Source organism: Neodiprion virginianus, chromosome 6 (genome assembly GCF_021901495.1).
Source record: "Neodiprion virginianus isolate iyNeoVirg1 chromosome 6, iyNeoVirg1.1, whole genome shotgun sequence".
NCBI classification, from domain to species: domain Eukaryota; kingdom Metazoa; phylum Arthropoda; class Insecta; order Hymenoptera; family Diprionidae; genus Neodiprion; species Neodiprion virginianus.
Window position 1 is genome coordinate 3,289,481 of NC_060882.1, and position 26,868 is coordinate 3,316,348.

Below are 26,868 nucleotides of genomic sequence, written 5' to 3' on the forward strand. Positions count from 1 at the left end.
TATAGGTCAGTGGGGTCAGTGGATAGTGAATAACATTGTGTGCGTTCTACTTTGGATCGCGGACCTGATGCTCTGGATAAAGGATCGTGCTGTCCACCGCGGCGCAATATAAAACCATTATATACTCCATACCATTTTAAAACAACGGGGCTAACCCCTTTGGATTTTTCCTGTAAATTTGACCGATTTTGAGAAAGGCTGGGATCGATTCCTTGATGCATTGTATTGACGTAATTTTGCGTAACGAATTGATTGCGCGCAGCCCGAGAACGCTGCGAGCAACGGGTCAGGAGTTTCAGTCGAAGAACTGAGAAATATCTTTGTATTTCTCCAACTGTTGGTCTAGCGCTGTTCTTTACATGTCTTTGCATTTTCAAGATTGCAATTAGTCCAATTATAATCGTAGGAATTAATTCCAAGTAACGAAATTTCGCAGTGCAAAAATCGCAATAAAAGAACGCTAATCCTTTTGAACGACGGATCAAAAGTTGCGGCCCAAACACGATATTTGCCCAAGATTTTGATAAAGGTAGCGAAAAAACATCAAGACTTCAGAGCTAACAAGTTTCGGCTGTTTATTCAATATGCCTTAATTCTAGTACAACTGGTCAGGTGTCAGTGAGGAGTGATTTAACAAGTTGCCACATAGTCTGAAAGTAGAGACAAAAAGAAATGTAGAAGTATGACAAGTCATATTATTTCTTTACGACATTAAATATTTTATGAATAACGGATGATTTCTGTTTGTTACAACAAAAAAAGAAGTGTGCTATACACATTATCTGAAGCAGAGATAGTGATACGTAAAAATAGGCATTGTCGTAGTTGGTAACTAAGTAAGTTCCGGCTTGAATACTACGCACAATACGATAATTTATGTGTGATACGAATTGCTTATTATTTTATGTACGTTGGTTTAAAATGAATAAATGATCAGAAATTCCGTCATTTTATCTGTACGTGATGATAAGTTAGTCCGGCGGAAAGATGAACGTCTCCGACAAAATCCTCAGGATGCTATTAGTCTGCGACAAGGCCTACGAAGAGAATCTGAAAGAAAGCACATTTGCTTGAAGTCGTGGAGCCAATAATTAATCAGGAATGAGTCGTGAAAATCAGATCTGCGATGAAACAGTTTCGACCCAAAAGAAGTAAGGCTAACCCCTTTGCATTTTTGGCGAAAATTTTCGCGATTTTGGAAAGTGCTGGAATCAATTAATTGTAGCACTGATCGGATGTAATTTTGCGAGAGAAATCGATTGGGCACAGTCCCAATACGCTGCGATCAACGCATCAGAAGTTACAGCCAAAAAACCAGAACCTGAATTTTCGACATTTTTCAGCAGGTGCTTTTTCGCTCGCCATTTCTCTCCTGTTGGTCCTACGCTCTTTTCGCTGCGAGTTCTGAGTTCCTGAGGGTCCAATTGGTCAGATAAGGGTCGTTTAAATCGAATCTGAGACCAAAAGTTTTTTGCCCAAAAAAAAAGTAAGGCTAACCCCTTTGTGTTTTTGGCGAAAATTTTCGCGATTTTGAAAAGTGCTGGAATCAATTAGTTGTAGCACTGATCGGATGTAATTTTGCGAGAGAAATCGATTGGGCGCAGTCCCAATACGCTGCGATCAACGCATCAGAAGTTACAGCCAAAAAACCAGAACCTGAATTTTCGACATTTTTCAGCAGGTGCTTTTTCGCTCGCCATTTCTCTCCTGTTGGTCCTACGCTCTTTTCGCTGCGAGTTCTGAGTTCCTGAGGGTCCAATTGGTCAGATAAGGGTCGTTTAAATCGAATCTGATACCAAAAGTTTTTTGCCCAAAAAAAAAGTAAGGCTAACCCCTTTGTGTTTTTGGCGAAAATTTTCGCGATTTTGAAAAGTGCTGGAATCAATTAATTGTAGCACTCATCGGATGTAATTTTGCGAGAGAAATCGATTGGGCGCAGTCCCAATACGCTGCGATCAACGCATCAGAAGTTACAGCCAAAAAACCAGAACCTGAATTTTCGACATTTTTCAGCAGGTGCTTTTTCGCTCGCCATTTCTCTCCTGTTGGTCCTACGCTCTTTTCGCTGCGAGTTCTGAGTTCCTGAGGGTCCAATTGGTCAGATAAGGGTCGTTTAAATCGAATCTGAGACCAAAAGTTTTTTGCCCAAAAAAAAAGTAAGGCTAACCCCTTTGTGTTTTTGGCGAAAATTTTCGCGATTTTGAAAAGTGCTGGAATCAATTAATTGTAGCACTGATCGGATGTAATTTTGCGAGAGAAATCGATTGGGCGCAGTCCCAATACGCTGCGATCAACGCATCAGAAGTTACAGCCAAAAAACCAGAACCTGAATTTTCGACATTTTTCAGCAGGTGCTTTTTCGCTCGCCATTTCTCTCCTGTTGGTCCTACGCTCTTTTCGCTGCGAGTTCTGAGTTCCTGAGGGTCCAATTGGTCAGATAAGGGTCGTTTAAATCGAATCTGAGACCAAAAGTTTTTTGCCCAAAAAAAAAGTAAGGCTAACCCCTTTGTGTTTTTGGCGAAAATTTTCGCGATTTTGAAAAGTGCTGGAATCAATTAATTGTAGCACTGATCGGATGTAATTTTGCGAGAGAAATCGATTGGGCGCAGTCCCAATACGCTGCGATCAACGCATCAGAAGTTACAGCCAAAAAACCAGAACCTGAATTTTCGACATTTTTCAGCAGGTGCTTTTTCGCTCGCCATTTCTCTCCTGTTGGTCCTACGCTCTTTTCGCTGCGAGTTCTGAGTTCCTGAGGGTCCAATTGGTCAGATAAGGGTCGTTTAAATCGAATCTGAGACCAAAAGTTTTTTGCCCAAAAAAAAAGTAAGGCTAACCCCTTTGTGTTTTTGGCGAAAATTTTCGCGATTTTGAAAAGTGCTGGAATCAATTAATTGTAGCACTGATCGGATGTAATTTTGCGAGAGAAATCGATTGGGCGCAGTCCCAATACGCTGCGATCAACGCATCAGAAGTTACAGCCAAAAAACCAGAACCTGAATTTTCGACATTTTTCAGCAGGTGCTTTTTCGCTCGCCATTTCTCTCCTGTTGGTCCTACGCTCTTTTCGCTGCGAGTTCTGAGTTCCTGAGGGTCCAATTGGTCAGATAAGGGTCGTTTAAATCGAATCTGAGACCAAAAGTTTTTTGCCCAAAAAAAAAGTAAGGCTAACCCCTTTGTGTTTTTGGCGAAAATTTTCGCGATTTTGAAAAGTGCTGGAATCAATTAATTGTAGCACTGATCGGATGTAATTTTGCGAGAGAAATCGATTGGGCGCAGTCCCAATACGCTGCGATCAACGCATCAGAAGTTACAGCCAAAAAACCAGAACCTGAATTTTCGACATTTTTCAGCAGGTGCTTTTTCGCTCGCCATTTCTCTCCTGTTGGTCCTACGCTCTTTTCGCTGCGAGTTCTGAGTTCCTGAGGGTCCAATTGGTCAGATAAGGGTCGTTTAAATCGAATCTGAGACCAAAAGTTTTTTGCCCAAAAAAAAAGTAAGGCTAACCCCTTTGTGTTTTTGGCGAAAATTTTCGCGATTTTGAAAAGTGCTGGAATCAATTAATTGTAGCACTGATCGGATGTAATTTTGCGAGAGAAATCGATTGGGCGCAGTCCCAATACGCTGCGATCAACGCATCAGAAGTTACAGCCAAAAAACCAGAACCTGAATTTTCGACATTTTTCAGCAGGTGCTTTTTCGCTCGCCATTTCTCTCCTGTTGGTCCTACGCTCTTTTCGCTGCGAGTTCTGAGTTCCTGAGGGTCCAATTGGTCAGATAAGGGTCGTTTAAATCGAATCTGAGACCAAAAGTTTTTTGCCCAAAAAAAAAGTAAGGCTAACCCCTTTGTGTTTTTGGCGAAAATTTTCGCGATTTTGAAAAGTGCTGGAATCAATTAATTGTAGCACTGATCGGATGTAATTTTGCGAGAGAAATCGATTGGGCGCAGTCCCAATACGCTGCGATCAACGCATCAGAAGTTACAGCCAAAAAACCAGAACCTGAATTTTCGACATTTTTCAGCAGGTGCTTTTTCGCTCGCCATTTCTCTCCTGTTGGTCCCACGCTCTTTTCGCTGCGAGTTCTGAGTTCCTGAGGGTCCAATTGGTCAGATAAGGGTCGTTTAAATCGAATCTGAGACCAAAAGTTTTTTGCCCAAAAAAAAAGTAAGGCTAACCCCTTTGTGTTTTTGGCGAAAATTTTCGCGATTTTGAAAAGTGCTGGAATCAATTAATTGTAGCACTGATCGGATGTAATTTTGCGAGAGAAATCGATTGGGCGCAGTCCCAATACGCTGCGATCAACGCATCAGAAGTTACAGCCAAAAAACCAGAACCTGAATTTTCGACATTTTTCAGCAGGTGCTTTTTCGCTCGCCATTTCTCTCCTGTTGGTCCCACGCTCTTTTCGCTGCGAGTTCTGAGTTCCTGAGGGTCCAATTGGTCAGATAAGGGTCGTTTAAATCGAATCTGAGACCAAAAGTTTTTTGCCCAAAAAAAAAGTAAGGCTAACCCCTTTGTGTTTTTGGCGAAAATTTTCGCGATTTTGAAAAGTGCTGGAATCAATTAATTGTAGCACTGATCGGATGTAATTTTGCGAGAGAAATCGATTGGGCGCAGTCCCAATACGCTGCGATCAACGCATCAGAAGTTACAGCCAAAAAACCAGAACCTGAATTTTCGACATTTTTCAGCAGGTGCTTTTTCGCTCGCCATTTCTCTCCTGTTGGTCCTACGCTCTTTTCGCTGCGAGTTCTGAGTTCCTGAGGGTCCAATTGGTCAGATAAGGGTCGTTTAAATCGAATCTGAGACCAAAAGTTTTTTGCCCAAAAAAAAAGTAAGGCTAACCCCTTTGTGTTTTTGGCGAAAATTTTCGCGATTTTGAAAAGTGCTGGAATCAATTAATTGTAGCACTGATCGGATGTAATTTTGCGAGAGAAATCGATTGGGCGCAGTCCCAATACGCTGCGATCAACGCATCAGAAGTTACAGCCAAAAAACCAGAACCTGAATTTTCGACATTTTTCAGCAGGTGCTTTTTCGCTCGCCATTTCTCTCCTGTTGGTCCTACGCTCTTTTCGCTGCGAGTTCTGAGTTCCTGAGGGTCCAATTGGTCAGATAAGGGTCGTTTAAATCGAATCTGATACCAAAAGTTTTTTGCCCAAAAAAAAAGTAAGGCTAACCCCTTTGTGTTTTTGGCGAAAATTTTCGCGATTTTGAAAAGTGCTGGAATCAATTAATTGTAGCACTCATCGGATGTAATTTTGCGAGAGAAATCGATTGGGCGCAGTCCCAATACGCTGCGATCAACGCATCAGAAGTTACAGCCAAAAAACCAGAACCTGAATTTTCGACATTTTTCAGCAGGTGCTTTTTCGCTCGCCATTTCTCTCCTGTTGGTCCTACGCTCTTTTCGCTGCGAGTTCTGAGTTCCTGAGGGTCCAATTGGTCAGATAAGGGTCGTTTAAATCGAATCTGAGACCAAAAGTTTTTTGCCCAAAAAAAAAGTAAGGCTAACCCCTTTGTGTTTTTGGCGAAAATTTTCGCGATTTTGAAAAGTGCTGGAATCAATTAATTGTAGCACTGATCGGATGTAATTTTGCGAGAGAAATCGATTGGGCGCAGTCCCAATACGCTGCGATCAACGCATCAGAAGTTACAGCCAAAAAACCAGAACCTGAATTTTCGACATTTTTCAGCAGGTGCTTTTTCGCTCGCCATTTCTCTCCTGTTGGTCCTACGCTCTTTTCGCTGCGAGTTCTGAGTTCCTGAGGGTCCAATTGGTCAGATAAGGGTCGTTTAAATCGAATCTGAGACCAAAAGTTTTTTGCCCAAAAAAAAAGTAAGGCTAACCCCTTTGTGTTTTTGGCGAAAATTTTCGCGATTTTGAAAAGTGCTGGAATCAATTAATTGTAGCACTGATCGGATGTAATTTTGCGAGAGAAATCGATTGGGCGCAGTCCCAATACGCTGCGATCAACGCATCAGAAGTTACAGCCAAAAAACCAGAACCTGAATTTTCGACATTTTTCAGCAGGTGCTTTTTCGCTCGCCATTTCTCTCCTGTTGGTCCTACGCTCTTTTCGCTGCGAGTTCTGAGTTCCTGAGGGTCCAATTGGTCAGATAAGGGTCGTTTAAATCGAATCTGAGACCAAAAGTTTTTTGCCCAAAAAAAAAGTAAGGCTAACCCCTTTGTGTTTTTGGCGAAAATTTTCGCGATTTTGAAAAGTGCTGGAATCAATTAATTGTAGCACTGATCGGATGTAATTTTGCGAGAGAAATCGATTGGGCGCAGTCCCAATACGCTGCGATCAACGCATCAGAAGTTACAGCCAAAAAACCAGAACCTGAATTTTCGACATTTTTCAGCAGGTGCTTTTTCGCTCGCCATTTCTCTCCTGTTGGTCCTACGCTCTTTTCGCTGCGAGTTCTGAGTTCCTGAGGGTCCAATTGGTCAGATAAGGGTCGTTTAAATCGAATCTGAGACCAAAAGTTTTTTGCCCAAAAAAAAAGTAAGGCTAACCCCTTTGTGTTTTTGGCGAAAATTTTCGCGATTTTGAAAAGTGCTGGAATCAATTAATTGTAGCACTGATCGGATGTAATTTTGCGAGAGAAATCGATTGGGCGCAGTCCCAATACGCTGCGATCAACGCATCAGAAGTTACAGCCAAAAAACCAGAACCTGAATTTTCGACATTTTTCAGCAGGTGCTTTTTCGCTCGCCATTTCTCTCCTGTTGGTCCTACGCTCTTTTCGCTGCGAGTTCTGAGTTCCTGAGGGTCCAATTGGTCAGATAAGGGTCGTTTAAATCGAATCTGAGACCAAAAGTTTTTTGCCCAAAAAAAAAGTAAGGCTAACCCCTTTGTGTTTTTGGCGAAAATTTTCGCGATTTTGAAAAGTGCTGGAATCAATTAATTGTAGCACTGATCGGATGTAATTTTGCGAGAGAAATCGATTGGGCGCAGTCCCAATACGCTGCGATCAACGCATCAGAAGTTACAGCCAAAAAACCAGAACCTGAATTTTCGACATTTTTCAGCAGGTGCTTTTTCGCTCGCCATTTCTCTCCTGTTGGTCCTACGCTCTTTTCGCTGCGAGTTCTGAGTTCCTGAGGGTCCAATTGGTCAGATAAGGGTCGTTTAAATCGAATCTGAGACCAAAAGTTTTTTGCCCAAAAAAAAAGTAAGGCTAACCCCTTTGTGTTTTTGGCGAAAATTTTCGCGATTTTGAAAAGTGCTGGAATCAATTAATTGTAGCACTGATCGGATGTAATTTTGCGAGAGAAATCGATTGGGCGCAGTCCCAATACGCTGCGATCAACGCATCAGAAGTTACAGCCAAAAAACCAGAACCTGAATTTTCGACATTTTTCAGCAGGTGCTTTTTCGCTCGCCATTTCTCTCCTGTTGGTCCTACGCTCTTTTCGCTGCGAGTTCTGAGTTCCTGAGGGTCCAATTGGTCAGATAAGGGTCGTTTAAATCGAATCTGAGACCAAAAGTTTTTTGCCCAAAAAAAAAGTAAGGCTAACCCCTTTGTGTTTTTGGCGAAAATTTTCGCGATTTTGAAAAGTGCTGGAATCAATTAATTGTAGCACTGATCGGATGTAATTTTGCGAGAGAAATCGATTGGGCGCAGTCCCAATACGCTGCGATCAACGCATCAGAAGTTACAGCCAAAAAACCAGAACCTGAATTTTCGACATTTTTCAGCAGGTGCTTTTTCGCTCGCCATTTCTCTCCTGTTGGTCCTACGCTCTTTTCGCTGCGAGTTCTGAGTTCCTGAGGGTCCAATTGGTCAGATAAGGGTCGTTTAAATCGAATCTGAGACCAAAAGTTTTTTGCCCAAAAAAAAAGTAAGGCTAACCCCTTTGTGTTTTTGGCGAAAATTTTCGCGATTTTGAAAAGTGCTGGAATCAATTAATTGTAGCACTGATCGGATGTAATTTTGCGAGAGAAATCGATTGGGCGCAGTCCCAATACGCTGCGATCAACGCATCAGAAGTTACAGCCAAAAAACCAGAACCTGAATTTTCGACATTTTTCAGCAGGTGCTTTTTCGCTCGCCATTTCTCTCCTGTTGGTCCTACGCTCTTTTCGCTGCGAGTTCTGAGTTCCTGAGGGTCCAATTGGTCAGATAAGGGTCGTTTAAATCGAATCTGAGACCAAAAGTTTTTTGCCCAAAAAAAAAGTAAGGCTAACCCCTTTGTGTTTTTGGCGAAAATTTTCGCGATTTTGAAAAGTGCTGGAATCAATTAATTGTAGCACTGATCGGATGTAATTTTGCGAGAGAAATCGATTGGGCGCAGTCCCAATACGCTGCGATCAACGCATCAGAAGTTACAGCCAAAAAACCAGAACCTGAATTTTCGACATTTTTCAGCAGGTGCTTTTTCGCTCGCCATTTCTCTCCTGTTGGTCCCACGCTCTTTTCGCTGCGAGTTCTGAGTTCCTGAGGGTCCAATTGGTCAGATAAGGGTCGTTTAAATCGAATCTGAGACCAAAAGTTTTTTGCCCAAAAAAAAAGTAAGGCTAACCCCTTTGTGTTTTTGGCGAAAATTTTCGCGATTTTGAAAAGTGCTGGAATCAATTAATTGTAGCACTGATCGGATGTAATTTTGCGAGAGAAATCGATTGGGCGCAGTCCCAATACGCTGCGATCAACGCATCAGAAGTTACAGCCAAAAAACCAGAACCTGAATTTTCGACATTTTTCAGCAGGTGCTTTTTCGCTCGCCATTTCTCTCCTGTTGGTCCCACGCTCTTTTCGCTGCGAGTTCTGAGTTCCTGAGGGTCCAATTGGTCAGATAAGGGTCGTTTAAATCGAATCTGAGACCAAAAGTTTTTTGCCCAAAAAAAAAGTAAGGCTAACCCCTTTGTGTTTTTGGCGAAAATTTTCGCGATTTTGAAAAGTGCTGGAATCAATTAATTGTAGCACTGATCGGATGTAATTTTGCGAGAGAAATCGATTGGGCGCAGTCCCAATACGCTGCGATCAACGCATCAGAAGTTACAGCCAAAAAACCAGAACCTGAATTTTCGACATTTTTCAGCAGGTGCTTTTTCGCTCGCCATTTCTCTCCTGTTGGTCCTACGCTCTTTTCGCTGCGAGTTCTGAGTTCCTGAGGGTCCAATTGGTCAGATAAGGGTCGTTTAAATCGAATCTGAGACCAAAAGTTTTTTGCCCAAAAAAAAAGTAAGGCTAACCCCTTTGTGTTTTTGGCGAAAATTTTCGCGATTTTGAAAAGTGCTGGAATCAATTAATTGTAGCACTGATCGGATGTAATTTTGCGAGAGAAATCGATTGGGCGCCGTCCCAATACGCTGCGATCAACGCATCAGAAGTTACAGCCAAAAAACCAGAACCTGAATTTTCGACATTTTTCAGCAGGTGCTTTTTCGCTCGCCATTTCTCTCCTGTTGGTCCTACGCTCTTTTCGCTGCGAGTTCTGAGTTCCTGAGGGTCCAATTGGTCAGATAAGGGTCGTTTAAATCGAATCTGAGACCAAAAGTTTTTTGCCCAAAAAAAAAGTAAGGCTAACCCCTTTGTGTTTTTGGCGAAAATTTTCGCGATTTTGAAAAGTGCTGGAATCAATTAATTGTAGCACTGATCGGATGTAATTTTGCGAGAGAAATCGATTGGGCGCAGTCCCAATACGCTGCGATCAACGCATCAGAAGTTACAGCCAAAAAACCAGAACCTGAATTTTCGACATTTTTCAGCAGGTGCTTTTTCGCTCGCCATTTCTCTCCTGTTGGTCCTACGCTCTTTTCGCTGCGAGTTCTGAGTTCCTGAGGGTCCAATTGGTCAGATAAGGGTCGTTTAAATCGAATCTGAGACCAAAAGTTTTTTGCCCAAAAAAAAAGTAAGGCTAACCCCTTTGTGTTTTTGGCGAAAATTTTCGCGATTTTGAAAAGTGCTGGAATCAATTAATTGTAGCACTGATCGGATGTAATTTTGCGAGAGAAATCGATTGGGCGCAGTCCCAATACGCTGCGATCAACGCATCAGAAGTTACAGCCAAAAAACCAGAACCTGAATTTTCGACATTTTTCAGCAGGTGCTTTTTCGCTCGCCATTTCTCTCCTGTTGGTCCTACGCTCTTTTCGCTGCGAGTTCTGAGTTCCTGAGGGTCCAATTGGTCAGATAAGGGTCGTTTAAATCGAATCTGAGACCAAAAGTTTTTTGCCCAAAAAAAAAGTAAGGCTAACCCCTTTGTGTTTTTGGCGAAAATTTTCGCGATTTTGAATAGTGCTGGAATCAATTAATTGTAGCACTGATCGGATGTAATTTTGCGAGAGAAATCGATTGGGCGCAGTCCCAATACGCTGCGATCAACGCATCAGAAGTTACAGCCAAAAAACCAGAACCTGAATTTTCGACATTTTTCAGCAGGTGCTTTTTCGCTCGCCATTTCTCTCCTGTTGGTCCTACGCTCTTTTCGCTGCGAGTTCTGAGTTCCTGAGGGTCCAATTGGTCAGATAAGGGTCGTTTAAATCGAATCTGAGACCAAAAGTTTTTTGCCCAAAAAAAAAGTAAGGCTAACCCCTTTGTGTTTTTGGCGAAAATTTTCGCGATTTTGAAAAGTGCTGGAATCAATTAATTGTAGCACTGATCGGATGTAATTTTGCGAGAGAAATCGATTGGGCGCAGTCCCAATACGCTGCGATCAACGCATCAGAAGTTACAGCCAAAAAACCAGAACCTGAATTTTCGACATTTTTCAGCAGGTGCTTTTTCGCTCGCCATTTCTCTCCTGTTGGTCCTACGCTCTTTTCGCTGCGAGTTCTGAGTTCCTGAGGGTCCAATTGGTCAGATAAGGGTCGTTTAAATCGAATCTGAGACCAAAAGTTTTTTGCCCAAAAAAAAAGTAAGGCTAACCCCTTTGTGTTTTTGGCGAAAATTTTCGCGATTTTGAAAAGTGCTGGAATCAATTAATTGTAGCACTGATCGGATGTAATTTTGCGAGAGAAATCGATTGGGCGCAGTCCCAATACGCTGCGATCAACGCATCAGAAGTTACAGCCAAAAAACCAGAACCTGAATTTTCGACATTTTTCAGCAGGTGCTTTTTCGCTCGCCATTTCTCTCCTGTTGGTCCTACGCTCTTTTCGCTGCGAGTTCTGAGTTCCTGAGGGTCCAATTGGTCAGATAAGGGTCGTTTAAATCGAATCTGAGACCAAAAGTTTTTTGCCCAAAAAAAAAGTAAGGCTAACCCCTTTGTGTTTTTGGCGAAAATTTTCGCGATTTTGAAAAGTGCTGGAATCAATTAATTGTAGCACTGATCGGATGTAATTTTGCGAGAGAAATCGATTGGGCGCAGTCCCAATACGCTGCGATCAACGCATCAGAAGTTACAGCCAAAAAACCAGAACCTGAATTTTCGACATTTTTCAGCAGGTGCTTTTTCGCTCGCCATTTCTCTCCTGTTGGTCCTACGCTCTTTTCGCTGCGAGTTCTGAGTTCCTGAGGGTCCAATTGGTCAGATAAGGGTCGTTTAAATCGAATCTGAGACCAAAAGTTTTTTGCCCAAAAAAAAAGTAAGGCTAACCCCTTTGTGTTTTTGGCGAAAATTTTCGCGATTTTGAAAAGTGCTGGAATCAATTAATTGTAGCACTGATCGGATGTAATTTTGCGAGAGAAATCGATCGGGCGCAGTCCCAATACGCTGCGATCAACGCATCAGAAGTTACAGCCAAAAAACCAGAACCTGAATTTTCGACATTTTTCAGCAGGTGCTTTTTCGCTCGCCATTTCTCTCCTGTTGGTCCTACGCTCTTTTCGCTGCGAGTTCTGAGTTCCTGAGGGTCCAATTGGTCAGATAAGGGTCGTTTAAATCGAATCTGAGACCAAAAGTTTTTTGCCCAAAAAAAAAGTAAGGCTAACCCCTTTGTGTTTTTGGCGAAAATTTTCGCGATTTTGAAAAGTGCTGGAATCAATTAATTGTAGCACTGATCGGATGTAATTTTGCGAGAGAAATCGATTGGGCGCAGTCCCAATACGCTGCGATCAACGCATCAGAAGTTACAGCCAAAAAACCAGAACCTGAATTTTCGACATTTTTCAGCAGGTGCTTTTTCGCTCGCCATTTCTCTCCTGTTGGTCCTACGCTCTTTTCGCTGCGAGTTCTGAGTTCCTGAGGGTCCAATTGGTCAGATAAGGGTCGTTTAAATCGAATCTGAGACCAAAAGTTTTTTGCCCAAAAAAAAAGTAAGGCTAACCCCTTTGTGTTTTTGGCGAAAATTTTCGCGATTTTGAAAAGTGCTGGAATCAATTAATTGTAGCACTGATCGGATGTAATTTTGCGAGAGAAATCGATCGGGCGCAGTCCCAATACGCTGCGATCAACGCATCAGAAGTTACAGCCAAAAAACCAGAACCTGAATTTTCGACATTTTTCAGCAGGTGCTTTTTCGCTCGCCATTTCTCTCCTGTTGGTCCTACGCTCTTTTCGCTGCGAGTTCTGAGTTCCTGAGGGTCCAATTGGTCAGATAAGGGTCGTTTAAATCGAATCTGAGACCAAAAGTTTTCTGCCCAAAAAAAAAGTAAGGCTAACCCCTTTGTGTTTTTGGCGAAAATTTTCGCGATTTTGAAAAGTGCTGGAATCAATTAATTGTAGCACTGATCGGATGTAATTTTGCGAGAGAAATCGATTGGGCGCAGTCCCAATACGCTGCGATCAACGCATCAGAAGTTACAGCCAAAAAACCAGAACCTGAATTTTCGACATTTTTCAGCAGGTGCTTTTTCGCTCGCCATTTCTCTCCTGTTGGTCCTACGCTCTTTTCGCTGCGAGTTCTGAGTTCCTGAGAGTCCAATTGGTCAGATAAGGGTCGTTTAAATCGAATCTGAGACCAAAAGTTTTTTGCCCAAAAAAAAAGTAAGGCTAACCCCTTTGTGTTTTTGGCGAAAATTTTCGCGATTTTGAAAAGTGCTGGAATCAATTAATTGTAGCACTGATCGGATGTAATTTTGCGAGAGAAATCGATTGGGCGCAGTCCCAATACGCTGCGATCAACGCATCAGAAGTTACAGCCAAAAAACCAGAACCTGAATTTTCGACATTTTTCAGCAGGTGCTTTTTCGCTCGCCATTTCTCTCCTGTTGGTCCTACGCTCTTTTCGCTGCGAGTTCTGAGTTCCTGAGGGTCCAATTGGTCAGATAAGGGTCGTTTAAATCGAATCTGAGACCAAAAGTTTTTTGCCCAAAAAAAAAGTAAGGCTAACCCCTTTGTGTTTTTGGCGAAAATTTTCGCGATTTTGAAAAGTGCTGGAATCAATTAATTGTAGCACTGATCGGATGTAATTTTGCGAGAGAAATCGATCGGGCGCAGTCCCAATACGCTGCGATCAACGCATCAGAAGTTACAGCCAAAAAACCAGAACCTGAATTTTCGACATTTTTCAGCAGGTGCTTTTTCGCTCGCCATTTCTCTCCTGTTGGTCCTACGCTCTTTTCGCTGCGAGTTCTGAGTTCCTGAGGGTCCAATTGGTCAGATAAGGGTCGTTTAAATCGAATCTGAGACCAAAAGTTTTTTGCCCAAAAAAAAAGTAAGGCTAACCCCTTTGTGTTTTTGGCGAAAATTTTCGCGATTTTGAAAAGTGCTGGAATCAATTAATTGTAGCACTGATCGGATGTAATTTTGCGAGAGAAATCGATCGGGCGCAGTCCCAATACGCTGCGATCAACGCATCAGAAGTTACAGCCAAAAAACCAGAACCTGAATTTTCGACATTTTTCAGCAGGTGCTTTTTCGCTCGCCATTTCTCTCCTGTTGGTCCTACGCTCTTTTCGCTGCGAGTTCTGAGTTCCTGAGGGTCCAATTGGTCAGATAAGGGTCGTTTAAATCGAATCTGAGACCAAAAGTTTTTTGCCCAAAAAAAAAGTAAGGCTAACCCCTTTGTGTTTTTGGCGAAAATTTTCGCGATTTTGAAAAGTGCTGGAATCAATTAATTGTAGCACTGATCGGATGTAATTTTGCGAGAGAAATCGATTGGGCGCAGTCCCAATACGCTGCGATCAACGCATCAGAAGTTACAGCCAAAAAACCAGAACCTGAATTTTCGACATTTTTCAGCAGGTGCTTTTTCGCTCGCCATTTCTCTCCTGTTGGTCCTACGCTCTTTTCGCTGCGAGTTCTGAGTTCCTGAGGGTCCAATTGGTCAGATAAGGGTCGTTTAAATCGAATCTGAGACCAAAAGTTTTTTGCCCAAAAAAAAAGTAAGGCTAACCCCTTTGTGTTTTTGGCGAAAATTTTCGCGATTTTGAAAAGTGCTGGAATCAATTAATTGTAGCACTGATCGGATGTAATTTTGCGAGAGAAATCGATTGGGCGCAGTCCCAATACGCTGCGATCAACGCATCAGAAGTTACAGCCAAAAAACCAGAACCTGAATTTTCGACATTTTTCAGCAGGTGCTTTTTCGCTCGCCATTTCTCTCCTGTTGGTCCTACGCTCTTTTCGCTGCGAGTTCTGAGTTCCTGAGGGTCCAATTGGTCAGATAAGGGTCGTTTAAATCGAATCTGAGACCAAAAGTTTTTTGCCCAAAAAAAAAGTAAGGCTAACCCCTTTGTGTTTTTGGCGAAAATTTTCGCGATTTTGAAAAGTGCTGGAATCAATTAATTGTAGCACTGATCGGATGTAATTTTGCGAGAGAAATCGATCGGGCGCAGTCCCAATACGCTGCGATCAACGCATCAGAAGTTACAGCCAAAAAACCAGAACCTGAATTTTCGACATTTTTCAGCAGGTGCTTTTTCGCTCGTTATTACTCTCCTGTTGGTCCTACGCTCTTTTCGCTGCGAGTTCTGAGTTCCTGAGGGTCCAATTGGTCAGATAAGGGTCGTTTAAATCGAATCTGAGACCAAAAGTTTTTTGCCCAAAAAAAAAGTAAGGCTAACCCCTTTGTGTTTTTGGCGAAAATTTTCGCGATTTTGAAAAGTGCTGGAATCAATTAATTGTAGCACTGATCGGATGTAATTTTGCGAGAGAAATCGATTGGGCGCAGTCCCAATACGCTGCGATCAACGCATCAGAAGTTACAGCCAAAAAACCAGAACCTGAATTTTCGACATTTTTCAGCAGGTGCTTTTTCGCTCGCCATTTCTCTCCTGTTGGTCCTACGCTCTTTTCGCTGCGAGTTCTGAGTTCCTGAGGGTCCAATTGGTCAGATAAGGGTCGTTTAAATCGAATCTGAGACCAAAAGTTTTTTGCCCAAAAAAAAAGTAAGGCTAACCCCTTTGTGTTTTTGGCGAAAATTTTCGCGATTTTGAAAAGTGCTGGAATCAATTAATTGTAGCACTGATCGGATGTAATTTTGCGAGAGAAATCGATTGGGCGCAGTCCCAATACGCTGCGATCAACGCATCAGAAGTTACAGCCAAAAAACCAGAACCTGAATTTTCGACATTTTTCAGCAGGTGCTTTTTCGCTCGCCATTTCTCTCCTGTTGGTCCTACGCTCTTTTCGCTGCGAGTTCTGAGTTCCTGAGGGTCCAATTGGTCAGATAAGGGTCGTTTAAATCGAATCTGAGACCAAAAGTTTTTTGCCCGAAAAAAAAGTAAGGCTAACCCCTTTGCATTTGAGGCGAAAATTTTCGCGATTTTGAAAAGTGCCGGAATAAATTCTTTCATGCACTATTCCGACGTAATTTTGCGAGAGGAATCGATTGGGCACAGTCCCAATACGCTGCGATCAACGGATCAAGAGTTACACTTAGTTTAATATGAGTACATCAAACGCATTCACAGAGCAAAACTTTGTCTTTCAAAAATCAAGAATAAACGACGGCCAACGCTATGGTTTTTTCTAGGAGCAAATGATAATTGTCCGTTCTTCTTCCAGTCACACGAGGCGCTGAATCCTCTGGTTTGTTTTGCCGAGCGGCGACAACCGTCGCGCCGTCCATGGCGTTGACTGTGGATCAGGGCGAGGAGGTCAACGGCCTTGGTATCCATAGATACGAGTAAATTATAACTGACAACAAACTCTTTGTCGACGACATTACATCGATGATTCGGGCCGTGAGTGTCAACCTGAAGGGCGTTTACTACTGTATAGTATAGGGTGAATGATCGTTTACTCAGAAGTTTAATAAACATCAAAGATATATTTGTTATTTTGGGAATGGGAATCACAAATTACATTCATCATGAGTAACAGTAATTACTCAGAAGTACATTCGTGGTACCGAAGATTTTCTCTTATACCATAAGAATTTTGGTCTCTAATCTATATTTTCAGTTCATTTAAGCATCTGACAAGTAAGCTCACCAGCTAAGCTTATACCCGTTAATCATTTATCCTTTGTTTTAGGTTCGAAAAGTCTGGAGTCATATCAAGTATACGAACACATATTAGACAAAACTTGGTAATCGCTCTTAAAAACAATGCATCTTCTCGTGAAGTAAAGACAGACTTCAGATCAGCAAAGCAATATGTCTACGACATGTTAATTGCTGAATATTTACTAAAGTATAATTACTTTTACACGTTATCGGTCTTTGCAAGTGAAACACCTCTCCTAATTAACCTACATCAACAAGCAGAAGCATACACTCAGAGCACTGAAGACTGCAAGAAAAATAAGCTGCCAAACGACTATGTTCATCACGCACTTCAAACTCTGGGAATAAGCCCTGAGAAACCTAATGGACAAAATATTTTGTCTCATTACGCTGATGGTGACTCGCCTCTGATTTTCTGCATTCTTAAATCTTTAATTCTATATTTTTCCAATACATTGTTTGATAAAAATGATGCGGACAAAGTACATACTAATAACCAACAAACACAAACTGATCATATCGTTCCAACCGAGACTTTTGAAACAATTGCCCTGTTAGATGCAAAGAAAAAATTGTTCCAACAGAAAGAACTTTTTGGTACTCAGTTAAAAAACAAGGAATTCGAGTTAAGGGAACAGGCATTATCAATAGAACGACAATTAGCTTCACTGAATGGAAAACTTCAACATGCACAGGTACATTAAGTTTATTTTTTATGTAAACATGCGATGGAAATGTCACTCTTTGTATCTGATAGTAATTTTATTTTATCACACTGTGTCAATTATATATTACCATTTGGCTCGTTCAGAGTAAAATTTTGTTTAGATCTTACACATGCATTGATCTCTTAATTACTGCTTACATCATAAAAGTAAATTGATAACTCAACAATTTTAGAACCTTATGCAACTTGTGGATTCAAAAGAAAATCGTCTGGTACGAGAAAAGTTGAAAAATGAACAAAATCTGGCAAGCAGAGAACTGGAGTTATCAGTAAAAGAAAGGCTACTTTCTGAAGAAGCTGATAGGTTTGTCACTCGAGTATTTGCATTAGTAAGTACAAACATTATTGATTGTAATATCATTAACCCTTGCGAATTTTTTAGGTTACAAAAAGAACGAGTTAGTTACAGAACATTTGAAGGAGACGTGAAAAAACTGCAGGAAGAATTAATTAAAGTTCGAAATGAAATTCCTGCTCAATCTGCGATGTTCAGTACGATAAAAAAAGACGAGTGTGTGCAAACAGATATTTCCGTTAGCGCGTCAAATGTAGAAGTGCGTCTGCTTAATGAAGAAAAGCAAGAATTAACTAATCTTATTAGAGAACAACAATCAAGGATAGAAGAATTAACGTTACGCGTTGTTACATTGTCCAGACAATTAGAGGAGGCTCTATTATCAAGGGCTTCCAATAGCAAAAACATGAATGCAAATAATGGGTACAGCGAAAGTAGTTCAACTGAAGATATCTTGCAAGATGCAAAAATGCGACTTAGGCGACTAGAAGCAGAAAGTTTAAGAGCAGATCAATATTTTCAGAGCTGTATAACTATTTCTCCATAATAAATGAATGAATAATTAAATGTGTAATATAGTATTCATAATTTTTTGTCACTCACTGAGTATGTAAATCTACCTGAGTTTTGTATTATAATTCGATTCTTATAACTAATATTACATATTTTTTCAACCAAAACATTGCATATAACGAGATAATAACACAACTAAGCAGGCGATGAATAATGTTCACTTAACTATAAGTAATAATACCAAAATTAAGCATATGTAAGGTGTAGAATATTTAGTTTATTGTATAAAATTGAATATAAGCGTAATATACAAATTATTCACTATGCTTCTTTATTGTTTCCGAAATCTATCTTAATTACATACAACATTCAAACATATGATATAAAATGTAAGTCAAACTTCTTCCATTGATCTACATCACCTCCGTTTTGGATCTGAACTTCGCCTAGTAATAATCAGTTAAGGAATTATAGAATACAGTTAAGAATAGTACAGTAGTTTCATTTTCGAAGAGTGTTTTTCGGTCTTCTTTCAGTGCTCCAACTTATCGTTAGTCTTCGGGTATAATTTTTATTCCGATAAACAGATTCAGCAGCAACAGATTTATTACTATGCTCTATTATTCATTCCACTTTTATTTTTTTATTTTCAACTCTTTTTTATTGTCAACTCACTAATACTGATAGAAAAGGATATTGTTTGTCGCGTGTTTCCCGTCCTTCTCGTTCGTGAACCCGTTCCTTTGTGTATGGAGATTTTTCCTGAAATCATATTGGTTCTGAGCTTTCGGTGTAGGTAAATGTATTGAAAATGACTTGTGTACTTGTTAGTATCACCTATATATTCTTTGTGGGCATTGTTATTGTCTTCCAACTCGTCTTTTCAACATACTTGATGCGGACGTCTTTAATAACTGAGGGGCCAAGCAGTTGATGTTAGATAAAGTAACACAAATTAACACGTCACAGTATTAAATTAAAATTGTATTCCAATCATCACCTTGTAACAGTTGAAACAAATTCAGAAATAATAACTTGAAATAACAGTGTTAAAATGGGGTACAATGGTATTTACAGTAAACCGAAATCTTTATATATTCTCATACGACGAAAGATGAGGGAAAATCACTACTACTACTACTAAACCCCCCCGCCCAATAACAAGAGTCAGAATACTTACTTAATCCAAACCATAGACTGACCTTATTATAATGATGTTTTTCTCTGTGTTCTGGAACATCACCGTTTTGATGAGTTCCCTTTGCTGAAACAGAGTTTAATTTCATACAAAATAGTGTGGTCATTACTGATTAAAATACGTAATCGTCCTGAAAATTTCTATGAACAATAAATATGATGAATCATTGAAGTAACATGAGTTCAATGAACTGTTTACAAAAATAAAAAAAAAATATATCAACAAATTTAATGTTTAAACTTGCAATTAGATAAATCTTTCGAAACTTAGCTAAGATGTACAAATGGGAAATTGTTAAAACGACAGAACAAAGTTCTAAATCTAGGATGCATGAACTGTCAAGTGCTTGGTATTATAAGAATTATGCAGTTACCTCTTTCGTCATCTTTCCTTCGTTTTTGTTCTGCAGGTACAATAGACTCTTCTGTTCGATCCTGAAATTAGATACAAATGTTTTATAAATGAACCTATACACATACCACTAAATTTTATTAGTAACAGAGATAGCAGCATACCCTTTTACGACCAAGTTTCCTTTCTCTGCGAAGTTCTTTCTCTTCGTCTGTTCGCACTTTTGTTTTCCCAGAACGTTCCTTCTTTTCAGCAGCTACTTCTGTTCTCCTATTCTCTTGTTTATTCTGCACCACCAAAATCAAAGAATAAGATACTGTAGATAATGACAAGATGTCAATGGTTGTTAAGGAGTAAATGATAGTAATTAACGTACTTTGGGAACATTTTCGACTTTCCTTCGTTTAGTATCTAAAACAAATAAAGTAACAGGATAATCAAACAATCGGACAGAATAATATACATACGTGTTCCACGATACTTTTGTAGGTTCGTAGATTCCATATTTTTACACGTAATATATTTTACGTACCTCTCTCAGGTGCATCTTGTGATGGACCCGAACTACCACTGCTATTAGACACACTCGAAAGATCACGATCCAAATTGTCAACAGCTCCACCATAATAATGTTCATCCTTAAACATGATATTCAAATTAGTGCATTCAACGATTATAAAGATTCTAATAACAAGCTCTGATATTCGCTTCATTACAACACAGCATATAGTTCATATAAATTTACAAAGTAGAACTCTGCACATTACCTTGTAATATTTTCGTTCCTTTTTATCAGTCGTATCATCTGATTTTGGTTCTTCTTTTTTAATTGACTTCTCCCTTCCTTCTATCAGATCTTTACTTTCTTCTTTTTTACGGAGTTTTTCAGTACTGTCACTGTTCAAGGTAATAGAAACGTGTAAGTTAAAATCACATTTTTCAGAATATCATTCCATTACCTAATTAAAATATGTTTCTTACTGATGGGTTTGGCCTGATATGCTGCGTTTTTCACGTAATTCCTGTCCATCTTTTTCTGTACGAGTATCTCCATTATTAACTTCTTTGATTGCAACTCCATTACTAACTTTTTCCACACTATCGTCATTAGACGATTCAAGGTTTTTTCCAGCCTATACAAATATCAATAACCATATAATTAACTCACTATATTGATAGGGATTGCAGGAGTTTCAAGGTCTCAAAACGTATGTAACCAAAATTACTTCAACTTCACACACAAGTGAGCAGAAACAATACTGACCTTGTCGCCAACGTGATGAAAATCTGATTCACGGATCATACTTGGTGTTTTTGCCTTCAATTGTCCACTGTAGGATGTTGCTAATACATGCAAGTCTTGGCGCTGACCACGCTCCTCTTCACGTACTTTTTCAACTTTTCTTTCAAGTATTTGCGAGAGTTTTGCCAGAACGGGAAAATGTGGTAGTATTTTGATAAGTATTATCAAGGAATTTCTTATTTGCACGTAATCTTTTGAATCGAGGCAAACAACGATAGCCTGAGAACAAATAATTAGCATTAGCACTGCACAACTCAGGAACATGATTATGTGCTCATGAACATTAGACCCATGACCCAACATACCCTTGCTTAGTCTGAAATTTTGAAACCATACCTTTGTTATTTTGTAATGCCACTTGTGACAGACGTGTCTGTAATTTTCAAATCCAACCATGTTATTTGCTTCTGAGAACTGATTGCTGACACGAAATTTGGTCACAAAACCAGGGTAGTTACTACATTCCTGAATGAATAATATATTTTAACCAAACATTAACCAAGTTAACTGTTTTATAATGTAATAGGAAATATTTTTCTATTATACCTTATCGAAAAGAGCTTCTTCGGAATGCCATCGCATCACAGTTTCCAACATAGCGCATAAAAATCTACCATATCGATTAGCTTCATTTTCTGTACATGATGTTACCGAGTAAGTGATATCACAGAAGAGCTAGAACCATAAGCTTTTGGTCAAAATCTGAAAGTATTCAACTGCTAATGTGATAGAACATTGCTAGTGCATTACTTACTCTATCATAGCAGAGAAGTGTAGAGAAATTCGCAGTTTTCAGAGAGTGAATAGTGTGTACAAATTTGGCACAGTACATAGCGTCAACAGTTGTAAATGTGCACCGAGGAAACAAACATAACTGTAGAAATTGTGTAATAGTTTCATTTTTAGCGGATTTAGCACTCCTCGACAAAAACCATGAGTCTTTTTCTTGCCTGAAAGCATTGCCAGTATTAACAAAGGTTAGTGAAGTTAATCATATCAGAGAAAGTATTGCGAATTGAAATTCTTAAGGATAGAATCTTATTCACCTTAAATAGGCAAAAACTTTCCCAACGTGTTCTTCTTGTTTTTTCTTCTCATCCTGCAGTTTTTCAGTCAAAGTCGTATAACGTTCTTGTTCCTTTTTGCCCTTGCTCATGTTCTAGTAAAATCGATTGGTCAAAAAAATAAGTATCAAATTTAACTAGCATAGAAATCTGTAGTGCTAACTTTGAAGTAACTAACCATATCTTTGGAATCAGCAGCCTGCAAAGCAAGCTGTTTGAGCTTGTTTATTTCTCTTTCATAGCTCTCAACAGGAACATACAAATCATACATTGTAAGTGACCAGAAAGTCACTAAAAATTGTGGTGAAATATCTTCCCATACTTTAAGTGGGTGTAATGGTCTGACAGAAAGAGCAACAGGAGCCATAACAGCTTGTGCTGCTTCAGCGTACTTCGCCTGTTTCAATGCGCTTGACATTTTTTTATAATTAGGATCAGCTTTCCTAAGTGAATCGTACTTTATCTGGAAGCCACAAATTCTGAATTAGATAAATAATTTACAAAAAAAACTTGACTTGTGGCAGAACTTACATTAATGGCATGAGCAAACATTGGTCGTGCAAGAAAAAATGCGACATCAGAATGTATGTGATTATCTTGAAGCATGGAGTGTATCGACGGTAGCCGTTCTACATATTCGTCCACAGTCATGGTTGATCCAAGAAATGTGCCAAATTGAACGAGTGTATCTTGACACTGGTCATATAATTTACCTGTTGCATAAATGAATGATTTATTTTTAACTTTAAGAAAACTTCATTGAAATGTGTCAAACAGTAATTGTTTGAATACGGACCTACAAGCTTGAGGTGAGACTTGTCGGTTTCTCTGTATACAACACAGTGTTTTTGTTGGGCCATGAGTAGACAAAGAGCTACGGCCAAGTCATGTTCTGACAGAGCATCTTTCAAACGCTGTGATGATTTTTTCGTATTTCGAACTTGACTGAAGTATCCAGCCTGAAAAAAATGTGATCACAGTCCAAAGTTATAACTAGTTTCACTTTTACCAAGCTGCTAGGGTAAGTTAAATCATGCATGTAATTACTTCATTTTTGAGGAGATCCCCGCCTGCCATTGCATCCAATTGTTCACGAGTCATTTCTTCAGCGGCTTCTATACCAGCCATTTTCTGCACAATTTCCTTTACAATTAACAAATCTAAGCTGCAAGTAAGAACAGAAAAATGTGTCTAATATATGACTCAACTGACATTGCCATATGAAAATATGTAGTTTAAAATAAAATAATTCCAATCCAGCGTATTGCTAAATGCACAAAATGAAAGAGTCTACCTTTTCTGTGCCTTAAGTTGATTGGCCACATATTGTAGAAGTCCAGTAAGCTCAATGTTGTATTTTTTAAAGATAGCTCCACAGAAAGAAGCAAGTGACTGTAACCAGAGAGAAATGCTTGTACCGTCATGCTTAAATCTGTCCCTGTCAGCTCCAGCTAAAGCTTCTACCAGGCAATAGCCAAGTATGTCATACGAGATGTTTGTCAAATATTTAAGGGAATCCACCACAGGCCCTAAGGAGGATTCAATAGTTTTATTAATTAAGACGTTGAAAGATCTTTGTACATTATATTATTACTAAAATAAAATTTGATCAGAATTGTTTGGCAAACAATATCTACTGTTACCTACCAATAAGGTTGTCGTACAATTGAATTTGTATCAGTACATAATCAAACAAAACTCCAGGGGAAGAATGGGTCAGCTTGCCAATAGATCTTCCTACTGGTTTTATGGTCTCTTTACTGACGCGCTTCATTATTGACTTAATCTTTTTTTGAGCATCTGCTCTTTTTCTAAGCAACGCTGCATGTTGTAAAGGTGTATCATTTTTCCATCGTGCGTAAAGACAGTACCGGCTTTGGTAAGGGTAAAATTTTAGTATATTCCAAATCTCTTCAGCTACGCAACAGTTGCAATCCATAAACGAAAGAGAGGGCAGTAGTGCCACATCCAAAATTGTAAGCACATCATAGTAAAGATTGTTTTCTTTGCTTATAGGTTGCTTATTTGAGTCCAATTCGCATTGCTTGATAGCAACGTGACACAGACGCATAATTTTGTACATCAAAATTGCATCGTGATGTAAGTTAGGTCCAAGTATCATCAGCATTGGCAGTAAACGATCGTGTATGTCGTCCAATTTATAAAAAGGCAGTGGAGCTAGAGGGCTTTTCATTGGCGGCACTTTTCTACCAGGTAACTTTGGTGATATGATGCAGTATCTGGAAATCGATACTTGAATGTTATTCTGCATAAAAATTATACTGTCAATGGTATGTTACATTATATGCCGTGAATTTTTTTAGACGTGAATTTGTTATATATATTTATTATTTAGTATTCGGTGACAGCTGATGGCTCAGGACAGTTGCCAAGAGTACAATGATCAAATTACGATCCACCAGCTCTGTTCGGAGCCATAAAATACTACCGGATTAGCCAATTTCAAATAGCTGTAATTCGCAAAACACAAATTTTCGATTAGAAGTAAAAACGTCTCAATCGCAGATTTTAATGAAAAATACATTGGTAGCCTATGGAGCAATAGTCCTGGGTCACCCTTGAAATAATATCTTAGTGCCAATGCACAAGTTGACTGACTTTAGTTTTGGGAAAAAGATTCATTCTGTAAGCTTTGAACTCACTTTCTGTAGGCTGGTTCGATGATTGACTGAATCATTCTGCAAAGTGCCAGTGCAATTGGTCGTTGATCAGTAAAGCAATGATCTGGTAGTCGTTTAAATAAATTCTGTGCTATGTCCCATGCACCGACTTCTAATAATGCTTGACAGAGTCCAAATTTTTGATTGGTAACGTACTTATCCTGCCAAATAAATTATTATTGGACACCTGTACCTAAACTCCAAATTATACAAAAGAAGTTCAATATGATATTTAGTATGATAAATGATACAAACCTGTACGACATCTTTTTCCTCAGGGACTTCCTCCTTATCTTTAGTGGATATGACACTCATCTTTCTAACATATTCTTTAGCTTGTTTCATTGCCAATTCATGATCCTTAATTATATCCTTATCGTCTGGCACAAGCCAGGGTAAAATATCGTCCAGTTTGATTACATGATGTTGCAACATCAATGCTGCAACTTTCTGTAAAGAAAATGGGGTTGCTGCTGTTGAAGAGCGATATTTAAAGCCTAGAACTTCGCAAAGTACTTGCTGGTCACTCATGTAAGAGCGAATGAGAGGAATAAATAAACTGTCGTCATCTGGCCGATTTTCAAATGTTTCCAGCAAAATATCAAGAACTCTGTTAGGGTCAAGATTAAAGTAACCTGAAATTAATATCAATATATTAATTAAACGTCACACACTTTGGCATGTAGTAGGAGCGAATAAGTTTTATCTCAAGTTTATCAAGTTTTTTCTTCGTTGCGAAATCTTGGAAAAGAAACAATGTCTTAATAGTAGTCAAATACTCAGTGCCTATATCATACCAATGAGAGACTTGACAATCTCCAAGGTAGATGCAACTTCATTTTCTTGATATTCTTGATTTAATTCAACAATCAGTTTAGAATATCCTTCGCTCTCTTCGCGAAACAAATTGAATTTTCGCTGTTTGTAGCTGAAATAATAAATTGATATTACAGATTACTGCAAGCAGTTGATAGGTGGTAAGAATTTGAGGTAAAACCAAATTTATGTATACTAAATCTAGTGAGATGTAACAGATGATGTTCTTATCAAAAAATCATACGTACTAGAGTTTGGTTTTAACTTTGATGAACTTAGTTTGAAAATTGCGATTCTTCAACGTCCCAACATCTTGAAGAGTATCAATTTCCAGACGCTCTTTCAAGATTCTATCTGTGAGAAACTGAAAAAGAGAAATACTGATTAGTATGCCACACTAAGGAAATGACCTACATTCGTTTTTGTTGCTTGCAATCAAGTATTACCTTTTCCGATTCTTTGACAATGTAATACAAATTGTTTCTATCCTCATTATGCGCTTCAGCATCGATTAATGTAAATATGTCTACAACAGCTGATGGAATCGCACCATCAATATTCTGTAAAAAAAATATGTAATTTAACAATGATTTGAACAACTGCATAATCATTAAATGATCACAGTAATGAGTTTCTTTTTAATATAAAGTGTTTAAACTTGAATTAAAACATCAATAGTTTCGAGATATGTGAGCTATAAGGGCAAACGATTGATTTGCCTTACCATAAGTTCACCAAGTGTCGACACTACACTATCCTTTTTTACGTTTCCTCGGATTCCATTTGATATCAATTGGTATAAACCCTTTCTCCATTCTGAAATTATTGAAAGCATAAAAACAATGGTTGATTTTAATTTATTATGCAGAAAAAGTAAGCGCACAATCTGACTTTGTCTAGCGATTGAATCTATCATATCAGCATGCACTTAGTACACCCGCCAGCTGCACACGGTACAAATTGAAAACTTTAAACATTTACAAAATGATGTGACAGTTAATTGAAAACAAAATTCAAAAAAAGTTCTCTGCTAAAGAATAAGTTTGTTTGGAGGTAGTAAAGCAAAGTAAAGCTAAAAAGATATTCGCAAAGACAAAGTGAGGTGGTAGAGATCAGCTGTAAATGGGATATTGAAATACATTAATACCTGTTGTGTTCCCTTCCTTATATTTTTGCTTGATTAACTTGAGGCTGCAAACAGTTGGTAATTGACATTAACTCTTGAGAAGAGCGAGAAACAGGAGAGATAAGTTGGGTGGTTGCAACCATCATTTCACAGAGAAGGCAGGTAGGTATCAATTCAATATTAATCAAATGCGAGCGCGGCGCAATTTTGATAATCACTTACAAATCATTTTTTCCATGCTTATCCCATGATTTCCATAACTCGGAATTCCATATTTTACCAGCCATTTTAATATTAATTATACAAATTTTAGCTTACAAACATTACTATCAACATCGCAGGTTAACGGAGACCATTTTACAGGCTCGCGTGCGCGTTCATAAACTGGTTGAAAATCAGACCAGGGCATCTTATACCATTCTTCGAGAAACAAAATCCCTAGATGCTTACTAGGGAAGAAGCTAAAGTTCTTGCAGTTTTCACCCCATTACGCTATAACTTTTAGTATATT

The 26,868-nt window shown here is 39.2% G+C and overlaps 2 protein-coding genes across 5 annotated transcripts; one reads left to right on the top strand and one right to left on the bottom strand.

Annotated features, from left to right (window-relative positions):
* Positions 1–15,894: 15,894 nt before the first annotated feature.
* LOC124306817 (uncharacterized) lies at positions 15,895–17,872 on the top strand. Its single transcript, XM_046767853.1, has 4 exons — positions 15,895–16,182; positions 16,312–16,978; positions 17,184–17,314; positions 17,393–17,872. Exons 1-4 carry the CDS (start codon positions 16,148–16,150, stop codon positions 17,850–17,852), a joined length of 1,293 nt encoding a protein of 430 aa, XP_046623809.1. The 5' UTR covers positions 15,895–16,147; the 3' UTR covers positions 17,853–17,872.
* Positions 17,873–18,126: 254 nt separating this feature from the next.
* LOC124306815 (THO complex subunit 2) lies at positions 18,127–26,737 on the bottom strand. 4 transcript variants are annotated; one of them, XR_006908690.1, is made up of 29 exons: positions 26,580–26,737; positions 26,379–26,422; positions 25,956–26,047; positions 25,678–25,791; positions 25,480–25,595; positions 25,213–25,343; positions 24,671–25,050; positions 24,398–24,576; positions 23,382–23,974; positions 23,029–23,263; positions 22,782–22,899; positions 22,531–22,693; positions 22,266–22,447; positions 21,913–22,197; positions 21,717–21,829; positions 21,425–21,620; positions 21,217–21,345; positions 21,007–21,135; positions 20,632–20,889; positions 20,349–20,500; positions 20,135–20,264; positions 19,900–20,005; positions 19,744–19,778; positions 19,532–19,654; positions 19,390–19,450; positions 19,021–19,082; positions 18,656–18,732; positions 18,516–18,580; positions 18,127–18,267 (listed from the first exon to the last, which is right to left on the bottom strand). XR_006908690.1 is itself a non-coding variant. In XM_046767850.1 (28 exons), the coding sequence occupies exons 1-28, from the start codon at positions 26,642–26,644 to the stop codon at positions 18,237–18,239; spliced, it is 4,287 nt and encodes a 1,428-aa protein (XP_046623806.1). In that variant the 5' UTR covers positions 26,645–26,737; the 3' UTR covers positions 18,127–18,236. The 4 variants fall into 4 exon arrangements, 3 of the variants coding, with proteins under 3 accessions (XP_046623806.1, XP_046623807.1, XP_046623808.1); XM_046767850.1 differs by lacking the exon at positions 18,656–18,732; XM_046767851.1 differs by lacking the exon at positions 18,656–18,732 and having other exon boundaries at positions 18,127–18,286.
* Between the last annotated feature and the right edge of the window lie 131 nt (positions 26,738–26,868).

Excerpts from the sequence above, each read along its gene's own strand:
- LOC124306815 (XM_046767850.1), bottom strand. The coding sequence starts at position 26,644 with ATGGCTGGTAAAATATGGAATTCCGAGTTATGGAAATCATGGGATAAG. Across the intron at positions 25,792-25,955 it reads CGACACTTGGTGAACTTATG|AATATTGATGGTGCGATTCC; the intron begins GTAAGGCAAATC and ends TTTTTTTTACAG. Across the intron at positions 21,830-21,912 it reads CTGCTGATTCCAAAGATATG|AACATGAGCAAGGGCAAAAA; the intron begins GTTAGTTACTTC and ends CGATTTTACTAG.
- LOC124306817 (XM_046767853.1), top strand. The coding sequence starts at position 16,148 with ATGAGTAACAGTAATTACTCAGAAGTACATTCGTG. Across the intron at positions 16,183-16,311 it reads TACTCAGAAGTACATTCGTG|GTTCGAAAAGTCTGGAGTCA; the intron begins GTACCGAAGATT and ends CCTTTGTTTTAG. Across the intron at positions 17,315-17,392 it reads CTTTCTGAAGAAGCTGATAG|GTTACAAAAAGAACGAGTTA; the intron begins GTTTGTCACTCG and ends CGAATTTTTTAG.